This window comes from Limanda limanda, chromosome 6, assembly GCF_963576545.1.
Source record: "Limanda limanda chromosome 6, fLimLim1.1, whole genome shotgun sequence".
Lineage (NCBI taxonomy): Eukaryota > Metazoa > Chordata > Actinopteri > Pleuronectiformes > Pleuronectidae > Limanda > Limanda limanda.
Window position 1 is genome coordinate 24,013,184 of NC_083641.1, and position 24,076 is coordinate 24,037,259.

The 24,076-nt window shown below is 42.9% G+C and overlaps 1 protein-coding gene across 2 annotated transcripts in view; it reads left to right on the forward strand.

Annotated features, from left to right (window-relative positions):
* stard13b (StAR related lipid transfer domain containing 13b) overlaps nucleotides 1-24,076 on the forward strand; it is a 63,543-nt gene that overhangs the window by 18,757 nt on the left and 20,710 nt on the right. The window contains exon 1 of one of the 2 annotated variants that reach the window (XM_061072745.1): nucleotides 19,119-19,384. The exons of the other annotated variant lie outside the window; for it this stretch is intronic. Coding sequence (XP_060928728.1) covers nucleotides 19,222-19,384 — 163 coding nt within the window. The 5' untranslated portion in view covers nucleotides 19,119-19,221. Of the gene's footprint in view, nucleotides 1-19,118; nucleotides 19,385-24,076 lie in introns of those variants that run through there. 2 annotated transcript variants of the gene reach the window in all.

Below are 24,076 nucleotides of genomic sequence, written 5' to 3' on the forward strand. Positions count from 1 at the left end.
AATCTCACCTGGATTCCTCAATGCAGCCTTGTTGCTTTTATTGATCCTGAATCCAGGGTCGTCTCATCAAGCTGCAGGCCGAGAGGAACTCTGTGAAAGTGAGATTTAATATTGGATGTTTGGGCAAAACAAGAACAATGTGCACATCTCAGACCACTTGGCAGCAAATGCTTCTAATGGGAAAAAATGGTGTTGGATGAGGTTGATATATTTTTGTTTTGGCAACATCTCTGGTGATGAGCTGTGAGGTGTTTTGGAACGGCATGTTGTGTGGGCATCAGAGTGAAATGGTGTCAACACTGTGGTCACGTACTTTTCCTTGAATGACCTCAGGTGCTGTTTTTGCTTTGATTCCTTACATCTATCAAATTTTTTACATAATATTTCTATCTCTTACCCTTTTTTTATATTTCATAGCTTCTTTTTCACCATTTATCCTTTTCTTTATTTACTTAATATGTTGATTTGTACGTGATAGTGACAGTGAGGACTAATGTGAAGATTTTTCTGGACATTTTGACTTAACACAAAGCGAATTGTTATTGGTGGCTTTGGATTTATGGCACCACAGGTCCTTCACCAGCCTCTGACTCCCACCACAGTTTGACACGGGCCAATATGAGCATCCATCTCACAGGGAAACGACTCCTCTGCTGGGCCCCTGCAACTATTCCCAGTTATATAAACCGGTCCGGCACCAGATGAAGCACCAGTGGGTCTTATATAATGTCGACCACTCTACTAATGCATTACAGCAGGCGTGTCTCTCCTGCATGTTCTTCAGCTGTTCTCAGAGAACCCGGCCTGGATGCAGTCTCACCCGGGGGTCACAGCCTGGGGTCACTGCCTGGTGCTGAGGGCCGGCGGTGACCTCAGACAGCTGCAGTCTCTCCTCCTCTCTCTGCACTGCGTCTCTCCGGGGGCCTGTTAGGGTCCAGAGTGTACACATCACAAGAGCTTCTTAGCAACCAATGACGATATATGTTGAATGTATTGTTGCAATGTTCAGCTGGAGTCAGGGAGGGCGGGGGGGCGCTGCAGGGTGAATATTGAAATCAGATGTTGCCTTGGATGTAGCAGGATTTTTTTTCGACCCTGTTGTTACTTGCTGGTTTCGGATGGATTCTGACCTCACTGCTGTTACCGTTAAAAAATATTTTCCTGAGGTAGAAAAGGTTCTAATTTAGCGAAGCAAGCTGATTCTAAGGGAGAAGTCATGAGGTTTTTAAAGGAATAAAATCATTCTAGGGGAATTGTACTGTTTCTCTTGAATTACACAAACATGTAGAAATCCTTTTTACTGTAAGTCATGAGGTCCAGTGCATTCAATGACCTTTTACAACATTGACTTTTTCCCACTTCAGGATGAACGATGCTTCGTTTTACAGATATAAACTCTTTTGCAAAGCATCGATTGAAAGTAATAATAACATTTTTAAGGAAAAAACTAAAACAAAAAAGAAAAAGAAAGATTTGTGGTTTCAAAACAATTATACCAGCAGCATTCTTTGGAGCTGTACTAAAGCCGGCTAACATCAGTGTTGGACAGACATCATCTGCTCCATTAAACAAAGTCCTGCCCAGCATCCCCTTGACAACAACAATAAATAAATAAACATGTAATGTACACTCTGCACTGTGCTATACTAAAGATATTATGAATCGATCCAGTCTGTTATTTGGGTTAAATTGTTATAATATGTAAGAAAAGGCCTCCATACCTTTTCAAATGTGTCTTTTTACTGTAAGTCTGCGTGAAGATGCATTTAATCGTGACTGATTTCCAGCCTGCACTGTTTGACTCCTGGTTTTGATAATGGGCTGACATTAGTAGAGTGAACAACTTCTCTGATAACACCGTACGAGCATGTGAGCAAACGCTTGAGAAGCAGCGTGTCCCCGGGCGGGATCTCTCCTGTCATTTGCAGCTTGAGATGTTTTTAAATAGCCCAGCGTGACATTAATTGACAACAGTGAAAAAATCTGAAAAGTTGTTATTTCACGCAGCTGGAAAAATGTTTCTCTGTGTTTCTACGCGTCTCGCTGCTTTCCAGGGGCTCAGGGGCACATGGGAGACGGAGCTGTCTGTCACAGTCCATGATGAGAAGCGGGAAGATATGTGGAGACATGCTATATCAATTTCAGTCTGCAGCCGTGCCAAAGCAACGCAGCTTGAGATTATACGCAGATGTACACGTCCTCCCGACTGTAGAATCTCTTCAACCTTACTTCTTTTCAATCCACGTGCCCCAAATGCAAGACAGGAGTCGTTCTGGTTCTGGTCCTGTGTGCTATCTGAGATTCAAACAATGTTGGGTTTGGAACTAGAAACGTTCCCTCACGCAGCCTCCTAAACAGATGAGAGATGATTTGTATTCCCACAGAAGATTTTATTGCACCAACTGTGTAGAGCTGGCAGAGAGTGCTGTTTGAATTAGTGTGATTATATCTCACATGTACTGTATACTACTTTCAAATAAGGCCAATTCTATAAAACATCTGGGGACCTGTGTGAACTACAGAGAACAAGGTGTCTCTGACATTATGCTGCAGGGATTTTCTTCTGGTAGATGGTCTTTATCTATAATCACTCAAAGGGCTTCACACTCCATTCACAGTGCATCTATGCAGCACTTTCTCTATCACACATCAGTCACTGCAGTTACATGTGTCCGATTGAAACCCAATTTCTGGCGTTGTCGGGTTTCAATCAAAGATCCATTTCATGTAACTCCACAAATCTAGATTTCTTGTGTCCGACTGAAGTCGGATAACCACCCCCAGATAAGTACATCGGATTTGGCTGTATATCGGACAACGCGCGCATGTAACTCTGGAAGCTAGACAACAACTGGAGATGACGTCTTTGCGCATGCTTGAGATCCTGCCCCCCCCTCCCCCCCCCCCTCCGTCCCTGGCCGTGACACGGAAGTCGACAGGTAGATAAAATGTCGCTGCCCAGTGCCGGCCGGCACAAACAAACAATCAAATGCGCCGTTCGCATTCTCAGTACTCCAAGAGTAAACATGCACAACATCATGTAGAGGGACGTAGCTTCACCTTGCTCTCCGTTCGTCATCTTTCTCGCATGCTGAGTTGAAGGCTGTTGTTGTTAGTGGTGACAAGGTCAAGCGGAAATGGCTGTATCACCACTAGCTGTAATGAAAACAGCGCCACCTATCGTAGCGGGGTATGAAATGCTTTTGGACAAGAGTCGGATTTCTCAGTGCCATGTACCCTGAGATAGAGCAGTTAACCCCCCATGGATAGAGAAACCGGGCTTCAGCCGAAATCGGGTTTATGCCATCATGTAAACGTAGTGACTGACACACTTCGGAACGATGAGGGAAACTGGGATCGAACTGCCAACCTTCTGGTTTGTGAAGGACCCGCTCTTCCTCCTGAGACACAACCGCCCTTATTACACATTATAACAACCTCTAGAGCGAATGTGAGCTGATGAGAGGTGTGTTTTTGTTTTGTTTGCTTTTTTACCGCTTAGTCTTTCCCATATTCTACTTGTTGTTCAAGGTCCATAATCTAATTTCATGAAGTGAATACGTAACAATCCTTCGGACCAACTCGTATCTGCTCTTCTGTGGCTGTAGCTTCCTGTAAACTGGTGGATTCAACTTGGTGAAGTCTTGTTGTTGCGGTGGAATAAGATACTTTAAAAAATCGAAACCTGCCACAGTGATGGATCGAAGTCTTGTTAAACTTTGAAAAAGAGAAGCGTGAATGGATTTGCGTCTCCTCTTCCCTGCCCCAAAGAAAAACAAGTGCGGTTTGTTAGATGTGGGTTTGGGTTTGAAAAGAAGAAGCAAGGTAGCACATATTTTCCACCGCTGGGTTTGAATATGGTTTCCAGCGTTTTTCATCTGCTCTTTGACTATTTAAAGGCAGACGTGGACATAGTGAAGCGTCTTGATTTAAAGCCTTGCTATAGCTGGAGTTAAATCCATCTCCATGCGATTGTGCCGTTACTTTCCCCTCCGCATCTCCTCTGTTGAGTTACAGGTGCCAGATCGGTGACATCATAAGCTAAATTTATACGCAAAGTCGTCATTCGTGGATCCAGCGCCGACTATAAAGGCTGCTGCTGGCATGACGAGCGCATGCAAAATTCCACACATGGAAAGATGGAAAATGACTTGTGGTTTCCTGAGTGCAGAGGCCAACTGGGCTGTTTGACAGGGAAGGAGAGTGGGGGGGATGGGAGGGAGGAGAGTAGCTGGTCGTATTTCTAGACTTTTCTTTGTGTACACAGTAATTTGTCAAGGTTGTGAAAACATTACAGTAACTATTCGGTTCGCCCACTGCGATATCTGATAACGTTTTTATTGCAATTTCAACATTTTTTATTGCAATTGTCGCTATCATACATTATCAAGCACATAATAGCTTTTAATAATAATAATGCCTTCCAGGCTCCGTGCGCTGGAGGAGCTCAGCACGTCCAACCTCTCCCATCGTGTTGGGACATAATTTATTACCAAGTATAAATCATCTAGTCTGATCCTGTCACAGTGTGTGTTTGCGTGTGTGTGTGTGTGTGTGTGTGTGTGTGTGTGTGTGTGTGTGTGTGTGTGTGTTCATACATCTATATTAAAGCAGAACATGTATTAAATGCCTGTTTAATGTTTCCTCAGTGTGAAGAAACAGATTTACTGCACAGCCAATTAAAAAAGGAAGTAGCCATGAATGCTGTTAGCGAACGACTTCCATAAAGTGACCAAGGTGAGATTGTTCTCTGTGTGTATGTGTGTGTGTGTGAGAAAGAGTGTGTGTATGTGTGTGTCAGAGTGTGTGTGTGTCTTGAGGAATTTAGGCCTGGGTTTTGTAAACTAAGTGGAAGGAGATGTGGGCAGCCGTGTCAGGATGCAGGCCAGTCACAGGGGGACGTGTGAGTGTGTGTGTGTGTGTGTGTGTGTGTGTGTGTGTGTGTGTGTGTGTGTGTGTGTGAACCAACACAAAAGCTAACAGGTTGGTCCACCACTCAGCTGCCAACTGGAGAAGAAGGCAGAAACAAGATTTAGGAAGTAATGAGACAGGAAGGGCCACACTACTTCAGGGACCCACACCAGGATGTGACCACACAGTCAACAGACTCCAGCCTGTTATCTGTGTGTGTGAGTGTGTGTGTGTCTGTGTGTGTGTGTGTGTGTGTGTGTGTGTGTGTATGTTTGTGTGTGTGTTTGCTGGTGACTGTGTACCTTCTCTATGAATGCTCACCACTCTGCTAGAAATCAATCCGAACAATAACTCCTTTCTCATCTAAAACTAAATACAATCTGGTGCTCCTCTTTACAGTTACTTATTGCTCTCTCTCTCACACACAAACACACACACACACTCGCTCACACACCAAGAACATTTCCTCACGGTCGGTTTAGATACAGTAACCACATTGGCTCCGTCACTGGCCTGCAAAACTTCCCACATAAACCGCAGAGATTCCAGATGTTGCAGGGAGGCAAGAAGTCTGCGCCTCCTTCGGGCTGCAGCTCCGTCGCCTCCACTTCCTGAGGATGCTCGTGCGCGTGGCACCGCTCACACCACGACTCACTGTGTGTCTGCGCTGGAGCAAGGCCGTGGGTAACCGTGCTACTGGAGATCTACTGTGCACTTCCACCTGCACCCAGATAACACAAAGCCCAGTTGAAAGAGCCTCTGTCCCAGGGCAGCGTAGCTCTACAGCTTTCTTGTGGTTTCAGAACCTGATTAAACAATTTGGCTCAGCAATCAAAGAGCAGCAGCAGGCCGAGGCAGAGCAGACTTCCTGCATCCTCTCCGGCTCTCGGGCTCACGGGGCTTTAAAAAGTTTAGGGCCCAGCAGGACTTGTTTTTCTCAGTGTGAAAACAATACCTGCGCTGTGCGGCTTCCAGCTCATCACGGCTGATGAGTTGAGCAGAATCGCCGGCGAGTGGACGAGGTGATTCCAGCAAGTCCACACACGCACCGGCCATAAAACGGATGCTTGGTTTTCAGATATTTTGAGGGAGATGATGAAAGTTCACTCGAACCTTTTCTTTATATCAAGTTTCTTTCTTGTAGTTTTCCTCTGTGGTTTTTGTAGCAGTGTAAGAACACCAGCTACAGGTTGGTTTCTATTCAACAGAAATGGTTTGTACAACTCCTGGCGTTCAGCTTGAGAACTCAACTCAAGTCAAGGACTCAATACATAAGAAGGGAAACTACTAGGGAAGGGGGGAAAAATCAATACAGTTACATATCGCGATTCTTGTGAATGACGATTTAAAATCGCCATGCTGCCTCCCAAATCAATTTTTTTTTTTTTTAAAACATATTTATTGGTTTATACGGGGGGGATATATGGGGGGAGCAACATCACCCCAGAGCATGTTGACCAGCTCTTGTTTTTGCACAAGAATCTAAACATACCCAAGCACTAGCTTTGCATCGGCTACATTTAAACAATAGGCTACTTTTTGTTTCTTTCAAAGTTTATATTTTAAGTATACTTTTATACATTCTTTTTAATTTACCTTTTATTTATTGTTTAAAAGTAGCCTAGGTGGCTTACATTTCTTAATCTGTCAGGTTGTGTGCAGTTGACAGGGGCTATACAATAATAGGGCACATTTTTATTTATTTTCTCTATTGGCTGCCCGGCAGTCATTAAGTGAATGTTAATATTTGAAATAAAACTGGTAAAGCTCAAAGTTAATTTGACTGTGTTGTATTTGAAGTTAGGATTCAACATTTTTCCATGGTCCAGTATTTCAAAAAAAAAATAACCAAAAGAAATCCCAGGAAATCGTAATATCGAATCGCAATACTTACAGAATCGCAATACATATCGTATCGCCACCTAAGCATCGTGATAGTATCGAATCGGGAGGTCCCTGCCGATTCCCGTCCCTAGAAACTACGAGTCCTGCTGTAGGTTTTAAATCAAAGCAGCTGTCACTTCTCCCCTTGTGCTCCTCGTCAGACCCTCCACTTCCGCCTCCGTCTCGGGACAGAGCTCCTCTCGCAATATAAACATCAACTTCCTGCTTGAGTTGGTTTCACGGAGGCTAATGTCGCTGCTGCTGTAAACTGCATCATAAGTTATAAATCACACGGAGTTATCCCTGCCTGCTGTATTTATCGATGATTGCTGCGTCGGTGCCTCGGAGCAAAACTCCCCTAATGTGCGTTTCACATCTCTGGAAAGCCGATGGAAATTAGTCCCTGATGGGGGGTGGGAGAGACTTAAAACCAGCTTGAAAATGAGTGTAAATCAATAAAACATGAGGTTATTTTACATCTGCCACCTTTGTGAGAGAAGCAGAGAGAAGCAGCGAGGGCGGTGAGAGTGATTGAGAGAGAAATGTACCTCTGTGATTAAATCCTCATTGCTCTAATAGAAACCAGGTGCTGGACACTGGTGTAAATGTTTTCCCATGCATTTCTGTGGGCGATGCAGCCTTAACAGATTCAGACCTGACAGCATTACATGCTTTGTCATTCAATGAAACAATGGCCACGTACGCTTGTCATGGCCGTTTTACATTCCTCCGGCCTCTTTATGCAAACCTTGACCCCTGCGAGCGTCACTCTCAGATGCTCTCGGAACAAACCTTTGAGGTTTTGTGTGTGTTTTTGTGTTGTAGTTTAATACAAAAAGCTTAAGTTAAGTAACAAACTGCGGCAGCTGTAGGACTTGAATGTTTGTTTAAATCTTGCGAAATCTACAGGTTTCTTTTTTAGCTCTCTTGTCTATTTTGAAAGCAGATGTGATGTTCTTGATTTTTTTGTTTAGGAATTAATTAATGATTGAAGAACTTCCTCCTCTTATAGGAAGGAACCATGACGTTACAATGGACAGTGCGTTAAGAAAATAGAATTAGAGGCCACTTTAATGGATTGGGACCAGAGTCAGCTCCTCCTTCCCCCCAGCCCCATAATCTAAAGCCAGATATACACCACATGTGTGGCTCCTCTGGAAAAATGAACTCGACTTGGGAATATATGGTCAGGAAATTTATAGCACATGCCTGGGACGAGCCCTCGGGGGCCGGGGTGGAGGTGGAGAGGGGAGATCTCCCCTTCTCCCTGCTCCCCGAGCCTTGTTTCCATTAGGGCTGGGAAGAGCAATCTCCCAGACTATTTGGAGGGGGCCTGGTGTAAGACCTCTTGGCCAACATGACCCAAATCGTGGAGGAGAAATCGGTTTCCTCACATCTGGGATTTTCCCACTGCAGCTACGGGGCAGCATTCCACATCAGTCACCAAGCATGGACACACACACACACACACACACACATGTGCTGGAATTTAGCACAAATAAATATGTGTGTGTTTATCTGCGTGTGTTTATGAAAGAAGGGCGATCGAGATGGGGGAGAAAGAAAGTTCACCGAAACAGGGACAACGGGAAAACGAGGGATTTCTATAAAAAAAAAAGAAAAAGAAAACCGTGCCTGGCCCAAAACAAACAAGTGGATGAGTCAGCGAAGGGAAAACATTCTCAAGCTGACGGATGTTTCCTCTCCTTGCATCTGCTCGTGCCTCCTCTGCCAGAGGATCTCCAGAGGCTAAGTCGTCGTCTCGCTACGATGATCCTCGCCGCGATAATGCTCGTCTTCATTGTGCTGGTTTTCTTCTCAGAGTGAACGTATGGGTGGGGTGGGGTGGGGTGGAGGGGGTTGGAATTCACGCTGAAAGGGGTCAGAGCCTCGCTGATGCACTTCCTCCATCACTTGTCCTCTCTGGTGCTGACAGGGACGGCATTGTCCGTCTGTCCTCTCCCGTCCGTCAGCGAGCGCTGGAGACTGACGCCTTGTTTACAACTGTGACAGCTCGTACACTCACTCGTTCTCCTGGTTTCAGCTCCTGTCAAATCCCACAGTGGATCAGGAAGATGAGAGACAGATGAAGAAAGTTAATTTCTTCTTGGTCCACTTGGCGTTACTTTTTTCTCTATCTATCTATTCATGTGTCTATCTATTTATTAAACTCTCTATCTGTCTATCTATCTATTTATTAAACTATCTATCTATCTGTCTATCTATGTATTTATTAAACTATCTATCTGTCTATCTATCTATTTATTAAACTATCTATCTATCTGTCTATCTATCTATTTATTAAACTATCTATCTCTCTATCTATCTATTGAAATAACTATCTTTCTATCTATCTACCTATCTATTAATCTGTCTATCTATCTATCTATCTGCCTGTCTATCTATCTATCTATCTATCTATCTATCTATCTATCTATCTATCTATCTATCTATCTATCTATCTATCTATCTATCTATCTATCTATCTATCTATCTATCTATCTATCTATCTATCTATCTATCTATCTATCTATCTATCTATCTATCTATCTATCTATCTATCTATCTATCTATCTATCTATCTATCTATCTATCTATCTATCTATCTATCTATCTATCTATCTATCTATCTATCTATCTATCTATCTATTAAGCTATCTATCTATCTATCTATCTATCTATCTATCTATCTATCTATCTATCTATCTATCTATCTATCTATCTATCTATCTATCTATCTATCTATCTATCTATCTATCTATCTATCTATCTATCTATCTATCTATCTATCTATCTATCTATCTATCTATCTATGTAATATGTACTTTCTTACAAAACTATTTCTTGACTTAAGGAATATTGTGTTTGCTGTTGTGGGTTCGATTCGTACAATTATTGTGTAAACTTCTTCCTCTGTGGGCTTCCTGGTTCATGGGACGAGCAGAAGACAAAGTGCTTGACTCGGCCTAACCCTGAAAAGTGAGAGGATCAGATGAAACTGGCTCTGTAGACAAGTGTGTGTGTGTGTGTGTGTCTGTGTGCATAAGTGTGTGTGTGTGTGTGTATTTTCTGACCTCCGAGCTGCATTTAGCCCTGAGGCCTGAGCAAGTAGCGCTGGAAATAGCAACATGCTGCTCACTTGTGACCCACGCTGAACCCAAAAATACAAGCTTCTCTATTTTCTCACATATTTTTTTTCCTTCCTCTGACTCTTTAAATCCGAGAATAGCCGCGACACATTTCACTTTGGATTCCAAACTGAGAGTTTTGCTGTGAATGTGCAGAAAGTTTCACTCCGATGTCGTAAACCTGTGAAAGTGTAAAGGTCAATGTTTGCGTGGAGGATCCGAGCAGCTCGTACAAGCAGCTCCTCCTGACTGCACATAATTTTAGACGTGTGGAGAAATGAGAAATCCGAGCCCTTCATTAATATCCTCCTCCCCTCGGGGGTGCACGCTGCTTGGGCACTCAGATATCTCACTATGTGACCTTGTAATAATGTGTGAATCAGCCGTCCTCTCGCCGGCACAGGGGGGGGGGGGTCTCTTCTCATATTGAAATGAAGTCATGTTAGCTCAGCGTCACGGGGAGAGGGCAAACTGAGGTCGGCGAGAGGTGCCCTCATTTCAGAAACTGTCAATCTCCAGCCACTCACTCTGTGTGTTGATAATGGTATTAAACAGTAATCCCAGCAGGTGACGGAGGAATTAATACAGCCGGTATGATATCACTGCTCTGGGGTCGTGCACTGGTTGAATGGACGCTGGATAATAGGAGGAAATTCCTAAAATGATTGTGGTGTAATGATAAGTGAAGTTCTTATAAGAGGAATAGTTTTTTGTTTTCTCTGTTGTTTTTTCTGCTCGGTATCTGCGGCGCAAGATATTGTGACAACAAGAGTAAATGAGGCTGAAACTGACCCGTGTTCGAGGTTCCAGCTCCGCTCGGCCACCTGAGGAGAACTCGCTGAACTCTCTCTCAGCTTTAAAACAACATCACGCTGCTGGGAGAGTCAGCTCACAATCCTGATCATAGTCATTAAATATAGTTTAATATCTAACACCGGATTTATTATATCAAGTGTTGTCACTGTAGGTGTGATGTTGATAAACAAATCTAATTCCCTGATGCTGAACAAAACTCTTTATTTATTCATGATTTTTATTGGTTTATTTCTGACGTCTTTAGTTTTGGGAATGATAATTAAGTGTGAGACCAGGAGGAGAATGTGATACCACAGTTTCATGTCATTTGAGAGCTCTCTATATGTGTGTGTGTGTCTGTGTGTGTATGTGAGAGAGAGAGAGAGAAAGAGAGTGTGCGTGTCCCTGTGTGTGGTACTAGGGAATTGAATGGTTTTCCTCTTGTGATGCCTTCACGTGTTCTGTGTAAATCTTAAAATTGGCCTTGAATTGAAAAAGAAAAAAATCTCTTTCTGGTGGTTGTGTAACTCCAATCATCGAGTGCCTCGGACGTTTTGTTCTCTTATAGAAAACGGAATCAGAAAATGAAGTTGAACAAAGCTTTGTTCATTGTTAATTTGTTTAGGATCCTGGTACAGCTCGTCTTCCTGGGGTCCACCTTAAAAACATACATTAAAACTTGATACAATAGTACACACCAAAAAATGAATAAAGACAATAATCATATTTGTGATCACACAATAATAATACACACACAAAAAAAGAAAGAAAAGTATCAAATCAACATATTTAGGCAATTACTTCACGGCTGAATTAGTTTTTCTTTTAAGCACACATCTATTGTGTGCGCATTGTACAAGTCCAGCATACTTGTATTGTATATATGTGTCTAGTTGTGCGAGTACTGTGTGTCTTCAGTATTTTGTTTTACTCTAAATCAACTCCATTCTTGCAGCTGTACTCCAATGGACAGATTTTTACTAAACAATCATAAAAACATCATGGGGATGTTTTGAGAGTTACATCATGTGGTTTAGTATAAAATCAAGTGTTGCTGGGATGCATCAAAGTCGAGCTCTGCAAAGTCACATGTGTGTTTTTTCACTTTGGGGGTGGACCATGTCAGTTCTACATGCTCAGCTGTTAAGTCCCACATTTCCCGCAGCACTTGAACACGTCAGGATGTGTGGATCTGTGCGTGGATCTGACACACACACACTGACACACACACACCGACACACACATCTGGTGTGAAGTGTGAAAGTCCTTTTTTATCCCTGTGAAACTTTTTCTTCGTTTTTTATTTATTTCCCATTTCTGGGCGAGAGGAGTAATCAGTCCATGTTGTCATCTGGAGCCCTGGAGCTGTAGGAGGAGAACCAGCCTGGATCAGGATCAGGAGGGAAGGGATCTTCTCTTCTCCTGCCTCACACCTCATCATACCGGGGTTTGTGTTGTGGACCAGGAGGATTGGGTTATTATGTCCTGGTGGCGGAGGATTAGCGATGACATCTAGAAGACACAGGCTGAAGCTGCGGCGCTCCCTCAGCGAGCAGCTGCGGAGCTCCACGTCCAAAGCCTGGGACCTTCTCTGGAGGAATGTCAGGGAGCGGAGGGTGGCAGGTCAGTACCCGGCCGCAGGCTCCCCGAGCCCGGCTGGACGAGTGCACACTGGAGGGGGGGGTCCACCACAACTGGAGAAAACGTTTTTTAATTTTCTTATGCAACCAGGAGAACTAACACAAATCATAGTGCTGCAACAGGAGTGTTTGGTTTTTTAAAAAAACGTGGAAATGGTTTTACTTTGTCATGGAATTGTGTATCTTCTCCCTAATATGACGAATTCAAATGGGTTGGCACTTTATAAAACATAGTTATTCTACTTAGAGACTGTTGCACACGTATTGAAAAAGCCGGAGTAATGTATGACTCAAACTTTATCCATTATAACCGACCGTGTGTCTGGTTGCACCGCAGGGGGGCGCTGATGTGCAACTTTTACACTGAAATGGAAAGTAAACTGCTATAGAGAAAGATAAGAGAATATTTATATATTATAATTACTTATTTCTCTATCTATCTGTTCATCTATGTATCCATCTATCTATCTATCTTCATATATATACATCCATCCATCTATCTATCTATCTATCTATCTATCTATCTATCTATCTATCTATCTATCTATCTATCTATCTATCTATCTATCTATCTATCTATCTATCTATCTATCTATCTATCTATCTATCTATCTATCTATCTATCTATCTATCTATCTATTCATCTGTCTATCTGCCTGTATATCTATCTATCTATCTATCTATCTATCTATCTATCTATCTATCTATCTATCTATCTATCTATCTATCTATCTATCTATCTATCTATCTATCTATCTATCTATCTATCTATCTATCTATTAAACGATCTATCTGTCTATCTCTCTATTTATTAAACTATCTATCTATTTAGTAAACTATCTATCTATCTATCTATCTATCTATCTATCTATCTATCTATCTATCTATCTATCTATCTATCTATCTATCTATCTATCTATCTATCTATCTATCTATCTATCTATCTATCTATCTATCTATCTATCTATCTATCTATCTATCTATCTATCTATCTGTCTATCTATCTATCTACCCATCTATCTATCCATCTATGTAATATGTACTTTCTCTCTGTGACACAGTACAAACTGTTTCATAGTTTCCTATATAAACTTGATGGATGGATCCAGATTTATCTTCCTTAGCTCTGTCTGCTAATATAATACCTGGCTGTTAATAAACCTGCAGAAGCACTTTCCTGGCTGTGGGTCTCCAGTGGAATTGTCCATCGGCCAAATATTTGCTTCAACCTCTTAAAAAGCACCTGTTGCTCTGGAGGAGGAGACTTTTTGTGCTGATGTGAGACAATGAACATTTATTTTAGTTTCAGATCATTTTCATAGAGACATGGTTTTGATGTGTGTGAATAGATCTAGAGTTATACTTTTAAATATTCCAATTCCAGATTCAAATAAAGAATAAGAAAGAAAAAAGTGTGGAAACAAACTTTACACCTACTTTGGTGTAAATCTCAGCGAAAGAGGTTAATGCTTGGAGCAGTGATTCAGTCACAGAGTGGGGAATCTGCAGTAACCTCAGTCCACCACTAGATGCAGTGAATTGACCACAGCTGCTCATGTGGAAAAGCCTCATGGATCTGAAAACTCAGTCTTCATCAGGAGACGTTCAGGCGCTGAATGCTCCCTAATGGACTCCAGATGTTTTCATGTGATGTAACAGAACACATCTCCTCCCTCTGGTGTGTGTTCTCTGTGTGAAGCTGCTGGTCAACATTCTCACAGTTTGTGTGTTTGAGGCATGAAGTTGGACATGTGCTTGCCTTGGCTTGATCCTGGTATTTGACACATTCATCTTGTATTTTCTGTGTGTATCTCCACGATGTGTGGTGTTCATCTGGAAGTGTCTGCACCCCAGAGGCCTCGAGCTGCTTATATACACTGAACAATATATAGACCCAGGCAGACTTGACAGAGGGAGCCGGGGACTTCTCTTTCCTATGGTTGCTGTATTTAAAGATATTATATGTGCGTATGTGGATCACATTGACTGGAAATGCAGATTATCTGATGGTAGTTGAAGGTCAGGCAGCAGTTTTTAGGGAAATCAGAGAGTGGGGAACCTTGCATGTGGGAGTCGTTGACCAGTGATAGTGATGTTGTTACTGAAAGTCAGTTGTCAGTGAAAGTTGTTTAAAATCTTCAGATTTCGCATTGAAGCACTGACCCTGACCTGGTAGATTGACAAGAGTATAGAGCCTATGACACATGTTTCAGTTTCATATTAATACATAATTCATTCATACTGTGTCTGTGTCCTGCTGCTGTGTCGTGTGTCTCCACAGTACGCAAATATTGTTTTTAATAAAAGGCAGTAGCTTTATCTGCACTTTTTATGGTTAACAGGAGCAAAAGGTTAATAGGGGTAAAGTTCAGGTTAACTGTAAATCAAATGTGGGTGGTCATGCTCTGTAGATAAAATACAGTTTATAGCTAAATGTTTTTTCACTTACAGGACATGCATAGATTTATGTTACATTGTAAGGGCAGATGATGCAGTTGCTCACAGATTAAATTAGATTTCAGGATATTGGATTTTAAAAAATGACTTAATCTTCCTTAACATTGTAAGTTTTGAAATTCACCACCTGATTTGAATGGTTAAACAATCTGGAGGTTTTTCTTGAATGAGATTTTGGATCTTTAAGAAAACACGGTTTGTACAAAGCATATGATGCCGCTGCAATATTTGGGACCAGTGAAAACATACATTTTAATCTATATATATAAACTGTATGTATTCAGGAAGTCTCACTGAGATTAACATTTCTTAGGGGTTAGTAGCACATTTATGGAGATTGTGTGTTTCTCACGGGTGTGTCAGTCACAGCTCTTACAGGTGTTACAGTGTCTGCTCATGTACAAGCTGCAGGATGGTCTCAGTGACCTTTGAATACCTGTATATACATAGAGAGCATCTCTGACTCCTCAGTATTTGACATTACATATTTAAAACAAAAAAATCGTCTTATCTTCACCAATGCAGGTCTTAAGATACCTTGATTGTAAACAGGAAAGACGAGATGATGAGAAATAACAGTTTGTTAACAAGGAAGTCACCAGTGGCCTAATTATGTTCATGACAGATGCACAAACACACGTCTTACTTTATCTTCACCTTTGTTTTCTACTTTGTCAGAGCAGATTTATCGAGAATAACTTAATGATGTATGAGTGAGAAGCTTGGAAATCTTGGGACACACCTTCCAGCTTCGTGCAGAGTGATTATGTCTAAAGATGAGATTAAGGTGAATAATTATCGAAAATAACTAAACGAGTCATGAGTGATTCACACTTTCAGTGGTTAAAAACTTTGATGAGTTTCCTCCTTCGAGTTACCTGAAAAGCAGCTCAGCCGGTCTCGCAGTGTGATTAAAGTGCACTTTACTCTCAGACCTGAGCTCAGAATTCAGACATTCGATGGCTCACGAGGTGGAAATCTTCAGTCACACTGGTGCTATTCTTAAGCCTTAACCACAGGAAACACAGCCACAGCAGAGCCAGGACTGCCCAGTGCAGATTACATGTGTCTGCTGGTGAATCACACCACATCAGAGCAGCGTCTAACCTCCACTCAGCCGCCTCCACCGTGCTCATCATCCCTCGGCCCCCGGGCTCCAGCTCCCGTGATTCAGAATATAAAGTTTCCTTTTTTAGTGATTGCACCTGGCTGGAGCTGAGTGCCGGAGCGGAGAGTGACGGACACGTGTTTAAACGCCGGCATCACAGCTTTTGGCTTAATTTGTCATCGCACTTAAAACATTCACCGTGTGCGTGTGTGTGTTTACTGTGAGTCTGGATTCCTGTTGCCATGCTGTGTAGCAGTTGAGCTCTGCAACCCAGACGGGAGGCGTGTTGAAACAAGTTTGATAAGGGCTGGAGTCACTGCTCCCAACACTCCCACTAAAGGACACACTGCAGCCATTGCTTCCCGGGCACGCTGTACAAAGTTAAACCCGGGGACACGCTGGAGATCTGGACGTGCAGACAGACGCGGAAACACCCATTAATCTCTTTCATTATCGTGTTTCACAGGGGGGGGGCTGATTGATCCCGTAACGCAATCCGTGATGCATTTCTTCGTCTAGACGACCGGGGGGGGGGAAAGAGGGAAACACAGAAACGGGTTCATGGAGATCAGGCCGCTGCCAACAAGCTGCCACTCATTCCTGAATCTGACACCTTAAGCGATCACTTTACACTATGAATGAGCACAGGTGTTTGTGTGTGTGTGTAAAAAAAAATAAAAACGAGTCACCACCCGATGAAATCATCTGAATAGTGTCGTAGCGTCACCTCATATCCTAAAATAAGCAACAGTCGCATATTAAAAAAGCTCCACGCCTGAGGGTGTTTGTGGGGGGGTTGGGGGGGGGGGCATTGAACCCGGGAGAGGTTTATGAAGAAGTGCAGTGGGCCCTGGAGTGTGCAGCTGAATTGTGGTCTTTGTGAGCTTAGAGCTGGAGTGGCGCTTGCCAGCCAGGTACAGAGGAACAGACCGGGGCTGTGTGTGACTCGGTCGCCGGCCCGTTTGTGTTCCACTCACACGTATGGCGCCATGCATGCACCGCACAAACAGGCCTGTATGCCGAGGCCGGGGGGGCACGGTCACCAGGAGAGTGGCACAGGCTCTAATTAGCACTGGGCGGGTCTGCTTGTGCGGATGTGGACTTTACTTCAGGTGTGAGGGCATTGGTGTTCCGTGAAACTGAGGTATACATAGAGGAATTTTAGTTTTAATTTTCATAAGAACTCATAACCCAAAGGATATAAATGTGCTTTTTGCATCTTTTTCTTCAGGGTTCCAGAGGATTGTTTGATTCACAAGGGGAAACAAGTCGGGTTTTATTTGGTTTTAAATATAAAGGCATGTGTCCTGAATATCTATTGCATAATAAGTGAAAGCAGATTTGAGTTTGCTGTGTTTCCAGGCTGTAAACATTTGTAATTAACTAAATGTGTTCTGGAAGGACACTGTTTTTTTTTTGTTCCCACACTGCAACACCCACACACACTGGAGGGTGGTGAAGCAAATCCTGAAAGATAAAAAACAAGTATGAGATATGGAATTGGCCGTGGTGTTGAATATAGTTTTGATTATTTAGATTGTTTGCATTTTGGCCGTGACTCATTTTTTGTTAATCTAATCTTATCTTTATCCAAAACGACGGTTTGATTGATGTCAATAAGCACACATCTTATATCACTTCCTGTTTGTACAGCTCCCTGGTTGCGTGTGCCATAAAATCAATATATTGGGTTTATTACATATAATCAAATTCATAAATTCTGCAGTGACACATCTTTTATCACTTCCTGGTCGTGCAAAACGGGAACTTGCTTCTCTTTCCTGTCTAGTGACTGTTAAAACGATATTCTGTGAACATTAGTATCCGGTAAATGCTTCATATTATTGCACATGTGTTGGCAGTTTAGGGTCACAGTGTCACAGCCACCCGAGCTGAGGAGATGACACCCGGCCGCCTCATCTTTACCTCTGTGTTGACTGAAAGAGGATCTGGGTCACTCCATGTATTCAAGCTCCAGCTTCTTCTCCCCCTGAGGAGCTGACACCCGGAGGAGACCTGCTGGGAGGCCTTCCTGCCACTGGAAGCGGGAGTCAGTGTGTCGGGGGAGGGAGGTGGAGGGAGCAGAAATTAGCATTCTCCAGCCACGGAAAAAAACTCACTCACTCTCCTCCAGTGGTGTATAAAGTACTTGAAAGCCATACTTGAGTAAAAGTACAGATATCTTACCTGAAAGTGACTTCAGTAAAAGTAAAAGTCTCCCGTCAGAAAATGACTTGAGTAAAAGTCTTAAAGTAGCTCATATTAAATGTACTTAAGTATCAAAAGTATCTGGTGTTGACATTTAGTATCAAAAGTAAAAGTACAAGTACCAGAATTAAAAATGCAAAGTGCTTTTTATAGTAGGTCTAAGACGTAATTTAAAAGTTGATATGATCGAACGTGATTGAACGTGTAATATCAAAGATTGGCGACTTCCTGTTGCGTTTTCCATTACGTTCCGCCATAATGATTTTAATCGGAACTGTTGTTGTACTGTTTCTTGAGAAAAAAATGATAAAAAAATAAATTCTATATATATAATATATATATCTCAAATAGTAATGGACTAGTGCGTAAAGCCCGTGTTGCGATAACCTCCGCTGCTCAAGTAACGAGACAGTTTTGAGAAAGTAAGAAGTAGAAATTGGTGTTCAAATGTAACAAGTAAAAGTAAAAAGTAGTCAGGAAAATAAATACTCAAGTAAAGTACAGATATGTGAAAAATCTACTTAAGTACAGGAACGAAGTATTTGTACTTTGTTACTTCCCACCACTGCTCTCCTCTGTAGTTTTCTCTCTCTCTCTCCCTCTCTAACTACACAGACTCACTCTCGCCCAGTAAACTTGGCACCTGTGGGACCGGCAACAGCAGAAGAGTTGTTTGAGTGCAGGGCGGCTCCAAAAAACACTATTTTTCTAGGAACCTCCCACAGCCGTCTTTCTCCCACTCCTGCTCTCCTTACTCAGCTCATAGGCATTCCAATGGTATTTATATTTCCCTCCAGAGCAGGGGGAAGCTGACGAGCGTTCACACAGACACTGGATTCAGCTCAGCAAGGTGGGCAGTACTCCCACTGCTTCCCGGCCATTGGCCTCCCTGTGGTCACATGAGCAGAAGGAAAAGACTGAAGTGTTGGCACTCCTCCCCCTAGGCTCGGCTCTGCCTTCCCTCTCAGCTCACTTTAGGCTTTTTGCGCCTGTACGTGAAGTTTTGTGTTGGGGGATAGAGCGTGTGGGTTCAGTGTGTGTAGAGCCAGTGGCCAAAGGGCTTAGTTTGGCATACAGGGGTTTTAAAGTTATGTTTCGGGAGCTCCCAGAGTCCTCAGGCAGCGAGTGTCTGGGGAGCATGACCCCAGAGACCCAGGATATCTACCTGAGGATGGACCATCACCGCAGACGCTCGGGGTACAGGCTGGGCAGGATCATTGCCAGGCAACAGCTGCTCAAGAAGATCTCTGGAGGTAGGAGAGCTGCTTGGATAGAAGTGACAGTTCAGATTGGGGTTGGGAATGAATCCGTTTGGAAATCAGCCTTTAAGAAGAAAAAGCGTTGGCTGTAGAAGCAGTTGTTGGTACTCTGGTATTTTGTTGAGAAGAATCCCTCTCTGTCAGACTTCCAGGAATGCTGGGAGACACAAGCTGGTATGAGAAACATGCAGATGACACATGAGCATGAATATAAGCTTATGAATGGAGAATGAAGAGCCGAGGGCAAGTGAACAAGGGCATTGTTGTGTTTGCTCTGGATCAGCTGATTTCAAATGTCAGTCCATATCTCCGGCTCTTTACCTCGTTCACTCGAGACAAAGGTGGCGCTCCTAATCTGTGGAAGACAAATATAACGATAACACCGGGCGAACGTGTGTGTTTGTGTGTCACTGCACACAAACTTGACCTTCAGCCAATAGGTTGTCAAGGGTGTAGCGGTAGTGGTAAATAATTACTTCAACGGACACCGAGCTGAAAAGCTATAGGATCAGTTATGTAAGGAGAGATAAGCCCTCAGTGTAAATAAGATATACCGGTGAACGTGGCGCCTGACAGGTTTACAAGCCCACAGCTCACTGGAGGTCTCTCGTCTGCAGCCAGGAGAGCAACACTGGTGCTGTTTCATTCTAACCACAACAGGGCCCGGCCCTTCATTCAGCTTTTCCCACAGTCCGCAGCCTCTTGCCTCTGCATGTACCTGGACACGTAAGGTCAGTACTGGGAGGGGGCAGGTCGTGCATGACAATAGAGAGGAACAAAGCCCGGCTACGCCTGCTCCCACCCGTAGGTGTGATGCCGGATCAAAGGGCGGCTGCGTTTCATAACAGGAAAGTCATCCGCAAGCGATTTCATCAGATGGCAAAACACGGCTCGGCCTTTCCTCTGGGATGAAGCAGCCTCTTGTGTGGGCAAAGACTTCCTGCATCACCGCAGAGGACCGGGGCGGCTCACGAGTCAGGTTGGGTGATTGTGACGATGAGAGGGAAACACAGAGTTGACTGTGGGGTGGATGTGTCAAAGATGCCCTGAGAGAGAGAGAGAGAGAGAGTGTGTGTGTGTGTGTGTGTGTGTGTGCTAGTTTACAGGGGGGGGTCTTCATGATCTGATGTTTGCAGGCGTGTGCAGTCATGCAACCTGCCGGCATGTGTTTTCAGATTACAGATGTCTGGTTTGACAGCAAACCAATAATTTGGGTCATGTGTGACAAGGACAGAAAGTATGTACACACGTTTGAAGTGGTTTTTCAGATTCTGTTATTCGAAGATAAAAGTCTTTTTTAAAAGTCTCTGGTTTCATGGTTATTGTCGGGAGCAACTTTTTGAAAGACTTGTAAATATTATATTATATGTTTTTACGTTTGCGTCTGGGTGAATTGGATTAAATTGACACTTTTCCTTACATAGCTTGATATTTTCTTTGTGGTTTTAAATTGCTGCCAAACTGACCAAAATTGAAATAATATCCTTATCTTATTATATGTTATCATGATAAGAGCCTGACTGATACAGAATTTTGGGGGCAAATGCTATTTTTAGGGCGTACAACATTTAGAAAACGATATCAACAATATACTGCATATACTATTGAATGAGTAATGAAGATGTTGTTAAAAAGAAAACTAAAATACAACCAAAGATATAGAACCAAGAAAATGTATTTTGTGCACATTTTCGTTTTCAAGTCGGCAAACATGACGCCAGATGACAGTCTGGCTGTGAAAGGCTCCTATTGGCTGACATGTCGATCTAATTTGTCCTAAATATAAGATCCTTATCCCCCAGTACAAAATATCAACTAGACAAGTACGTCTATTCAAATCAAATTGCAGGAAATGTAGGGAAAAGGCTGTAATGTGTGACTATGTGTTGATGAAATACACGTACATTAACTCACAAGAGGCAAAGTTCATATAAACTTTCCAGTGAGTGAATCCCACATAATATAAAGCAGTTTTGTTACTAAAGTGAGTGAAGTCTCTGCTAATGTTCTTTGCACATGGTGGATAACAGAGTTTCCTCCAAGTAACTGTTTTCACATCTGTTTGCATCTGTCATCACTTGAGTCAAAACACAATCTTCCTCCTCATCCTTCTGGCAGTGAAAGTTTCAAATCTGATTTGCTTTCAATTCCCTTTTCCTTTCAGTGTGGCAGTTTTCTCTTCATGTTCCCCAGGAGATCAGTGTTCATCCCCCCGGTATGATCCTGTTTTCCTTCATTCTCGTGTCCCACCTTATGTGATGCATGGCTGTGTGAAATGTGAGAGATAACAGCGAGGTAATATTTTCAGGGCCGTGCCCGCAGGAGTGTGCAGAGCTGCAGGATTGATCTGCTCGCGTCGCGGTGGCTCCTGCATTCCAGCTCTGTTGACATAGCAGGTTGAAAGTGAATGGGGGCCGTGGTGATGGGCAGAGTTACTGATGTATTGTTTCACCCCACGAATTCCAGGGAAGCCTGTGGGGTCTTAGTCATGTTTCCGATTTGACGGCTTTTTCCAAAACCACCAGCGTGTTTGGCTTCTTGCTCAGCTGGTGACGAAGCAGCAGAAGTCTGGATGCTATTTCCCAAAACTTCAGCTATCACATCGGTGGAGCCAATATGTTCCGCTGTGGGAAATGAGATGGAAAGTTGAAGTGTTGCACAGTGGGATTATTGTGCAAGAGAAAGAGCCTGTTTTTATTGCCGAGGAATGTGTTGTCCCCTCCTAAAAAAAAAAAAAAAGGGTTCCTTGAATTTCAGAGGAGTTTTCCAAACCCCATCACTCTGGAAGGGCTCCTGTGCTTCTGCAGCTTTCTGCTCCATGCACCTGGCTTTTACCCCCCGGTCCAGCCCATCTGGAGCCCAGCCTGTGCATCTGTGAATGCTGCGCTAGCATCAGAAAAATAAATATTACTGTGTTGTATTTATCCGTATTTATTTTATATGCAAGTGCCCAATTAATTCACACTTAGGACACCAGCTGTACACAGAGCGCTCAGACCATCATGCAGAAGAAAATCATATTTTCAGTTTTTCACAAATCATCATTAAATAAATTGTATAGACAATCTGTCACTTTTTTTAATCTTTAAAGTTCATAAGGCTGTTATGACTAATATACTTCATATGTATATTTAATCACTTCAGGTCCCACTGGACAGTTTGCTCTTGAAAATTTGTGTTACTCATTTACTGGGTGTGGCGTTTATTGGGGATTCTGACCGATGTCAAAACATGAACATGAGTCATTTCATAATAATATACCCATGTATAGTTTTGAACTCACATCTTTATTGCATTAGGTGACGGTTTTCAGCTGTTTTTCCTTGTACACCGAGCTGGACTGGAAGTGGAAACCCGACCATTTTAGGTTATGGTGAAAGTGTCCCTGTTTAGCCGTGGACACGTCTGTGGAAACCTTGAGCAGCTGAAAGCCACACCGTGACTAAACGCCCGCTCGCTGACTCTCCTCCTCATTGAAGAGGCTGTTGTGTTTCGAGACAAGACGCTCTGTCCAGTGTGACCCCCGCCTGGCCCTGCTTGCCTTATTGACCTTGGTTGCAGCCAATGAGATCTGATCTCTGCCCCTGGAGAGGTCGCTGGAGGAGCGAGTGCATTTCTTGTCAAATGACACAAGTTATTGCGCGGCAGCTGTGCGCCCGTCACTGGATCTCTTGTGTGTCCTATAGTTACAAAGCTTGTCTTCTATTTGGCCGTCGTGGCTGAAAGGCTTGTGTGTGTCTCAGGTTAACGTGCCATCAGCCACATTTGTTCTTCTGCTGGCACATGTCACTGTCACTTGCCTGCAGTGCTGCATTCTCACCACTAGATGTGTTTCTGGATTTATTTGGTTGCATTTAACTGGTAATTTATTTCTTAAAAACATCAACTTACAAGTTTAATGTGCTTGAAGCACTTTGGCTGCTTGCGTCGTTTAGCACTTAGCCGTTAAATGTTCCAAAGAGCAGGAATAAAACCTTTTGTGAGGAAGCTTTTATCATTTATGCTCCAAACCGTTTAAAGAATTAGGAGCAACTGGAAATTGTGACATTTTTAAACAAAAGCTATAAACCCTTCTCTTCCGCCTGGCTTTTCATTAAATATTATTTAAAGACATTTCTATATTTTATTCACTTATTTCATTGCATGTATTTTGTAAATTGTATTATTATAGGTTTTTATCTCCTGTATTTCCTGTCATCTTTTTCACAATTGTGTTTTTTAAGTTGCTATTGTAGCTTTCAAACCTGTATGAAAAGTCATATACAAAAACAAATTTGAATTGATTGATTTACAGATTGATAAAGACAAAGTTTTCACCCTCTGCTGGGTTTGAATGCCGATGGAGTGAGAAGCAGAAAGTGTGTGAGCAGGATAGTGTGTGTAACAATAACACACTTGTGGAGTTTAAAAGAGGGAACACTTCTGCTTGTTAAGAGGACGAGCTCGACCCTCCCTCCTCGTCCTGGATGGATAATTACTAGAAAACCAGCTCCAGGAGAGGTTTGCATTGTTCTGTCTTCTGAAGATGTAACAGTAAAAGTGCTCTTCAGTGTAAAGGAATCTCTTTCGACTCGGCCCTCTCTCTCTCTCTCTCTCTCTGCACAGCTCTGAATTATTCATCCGTGCTCTCCTGCAGCACGACGCACGTCAGATCTTCTGAGTGTGAAACCAATTTAACGGCTCCTT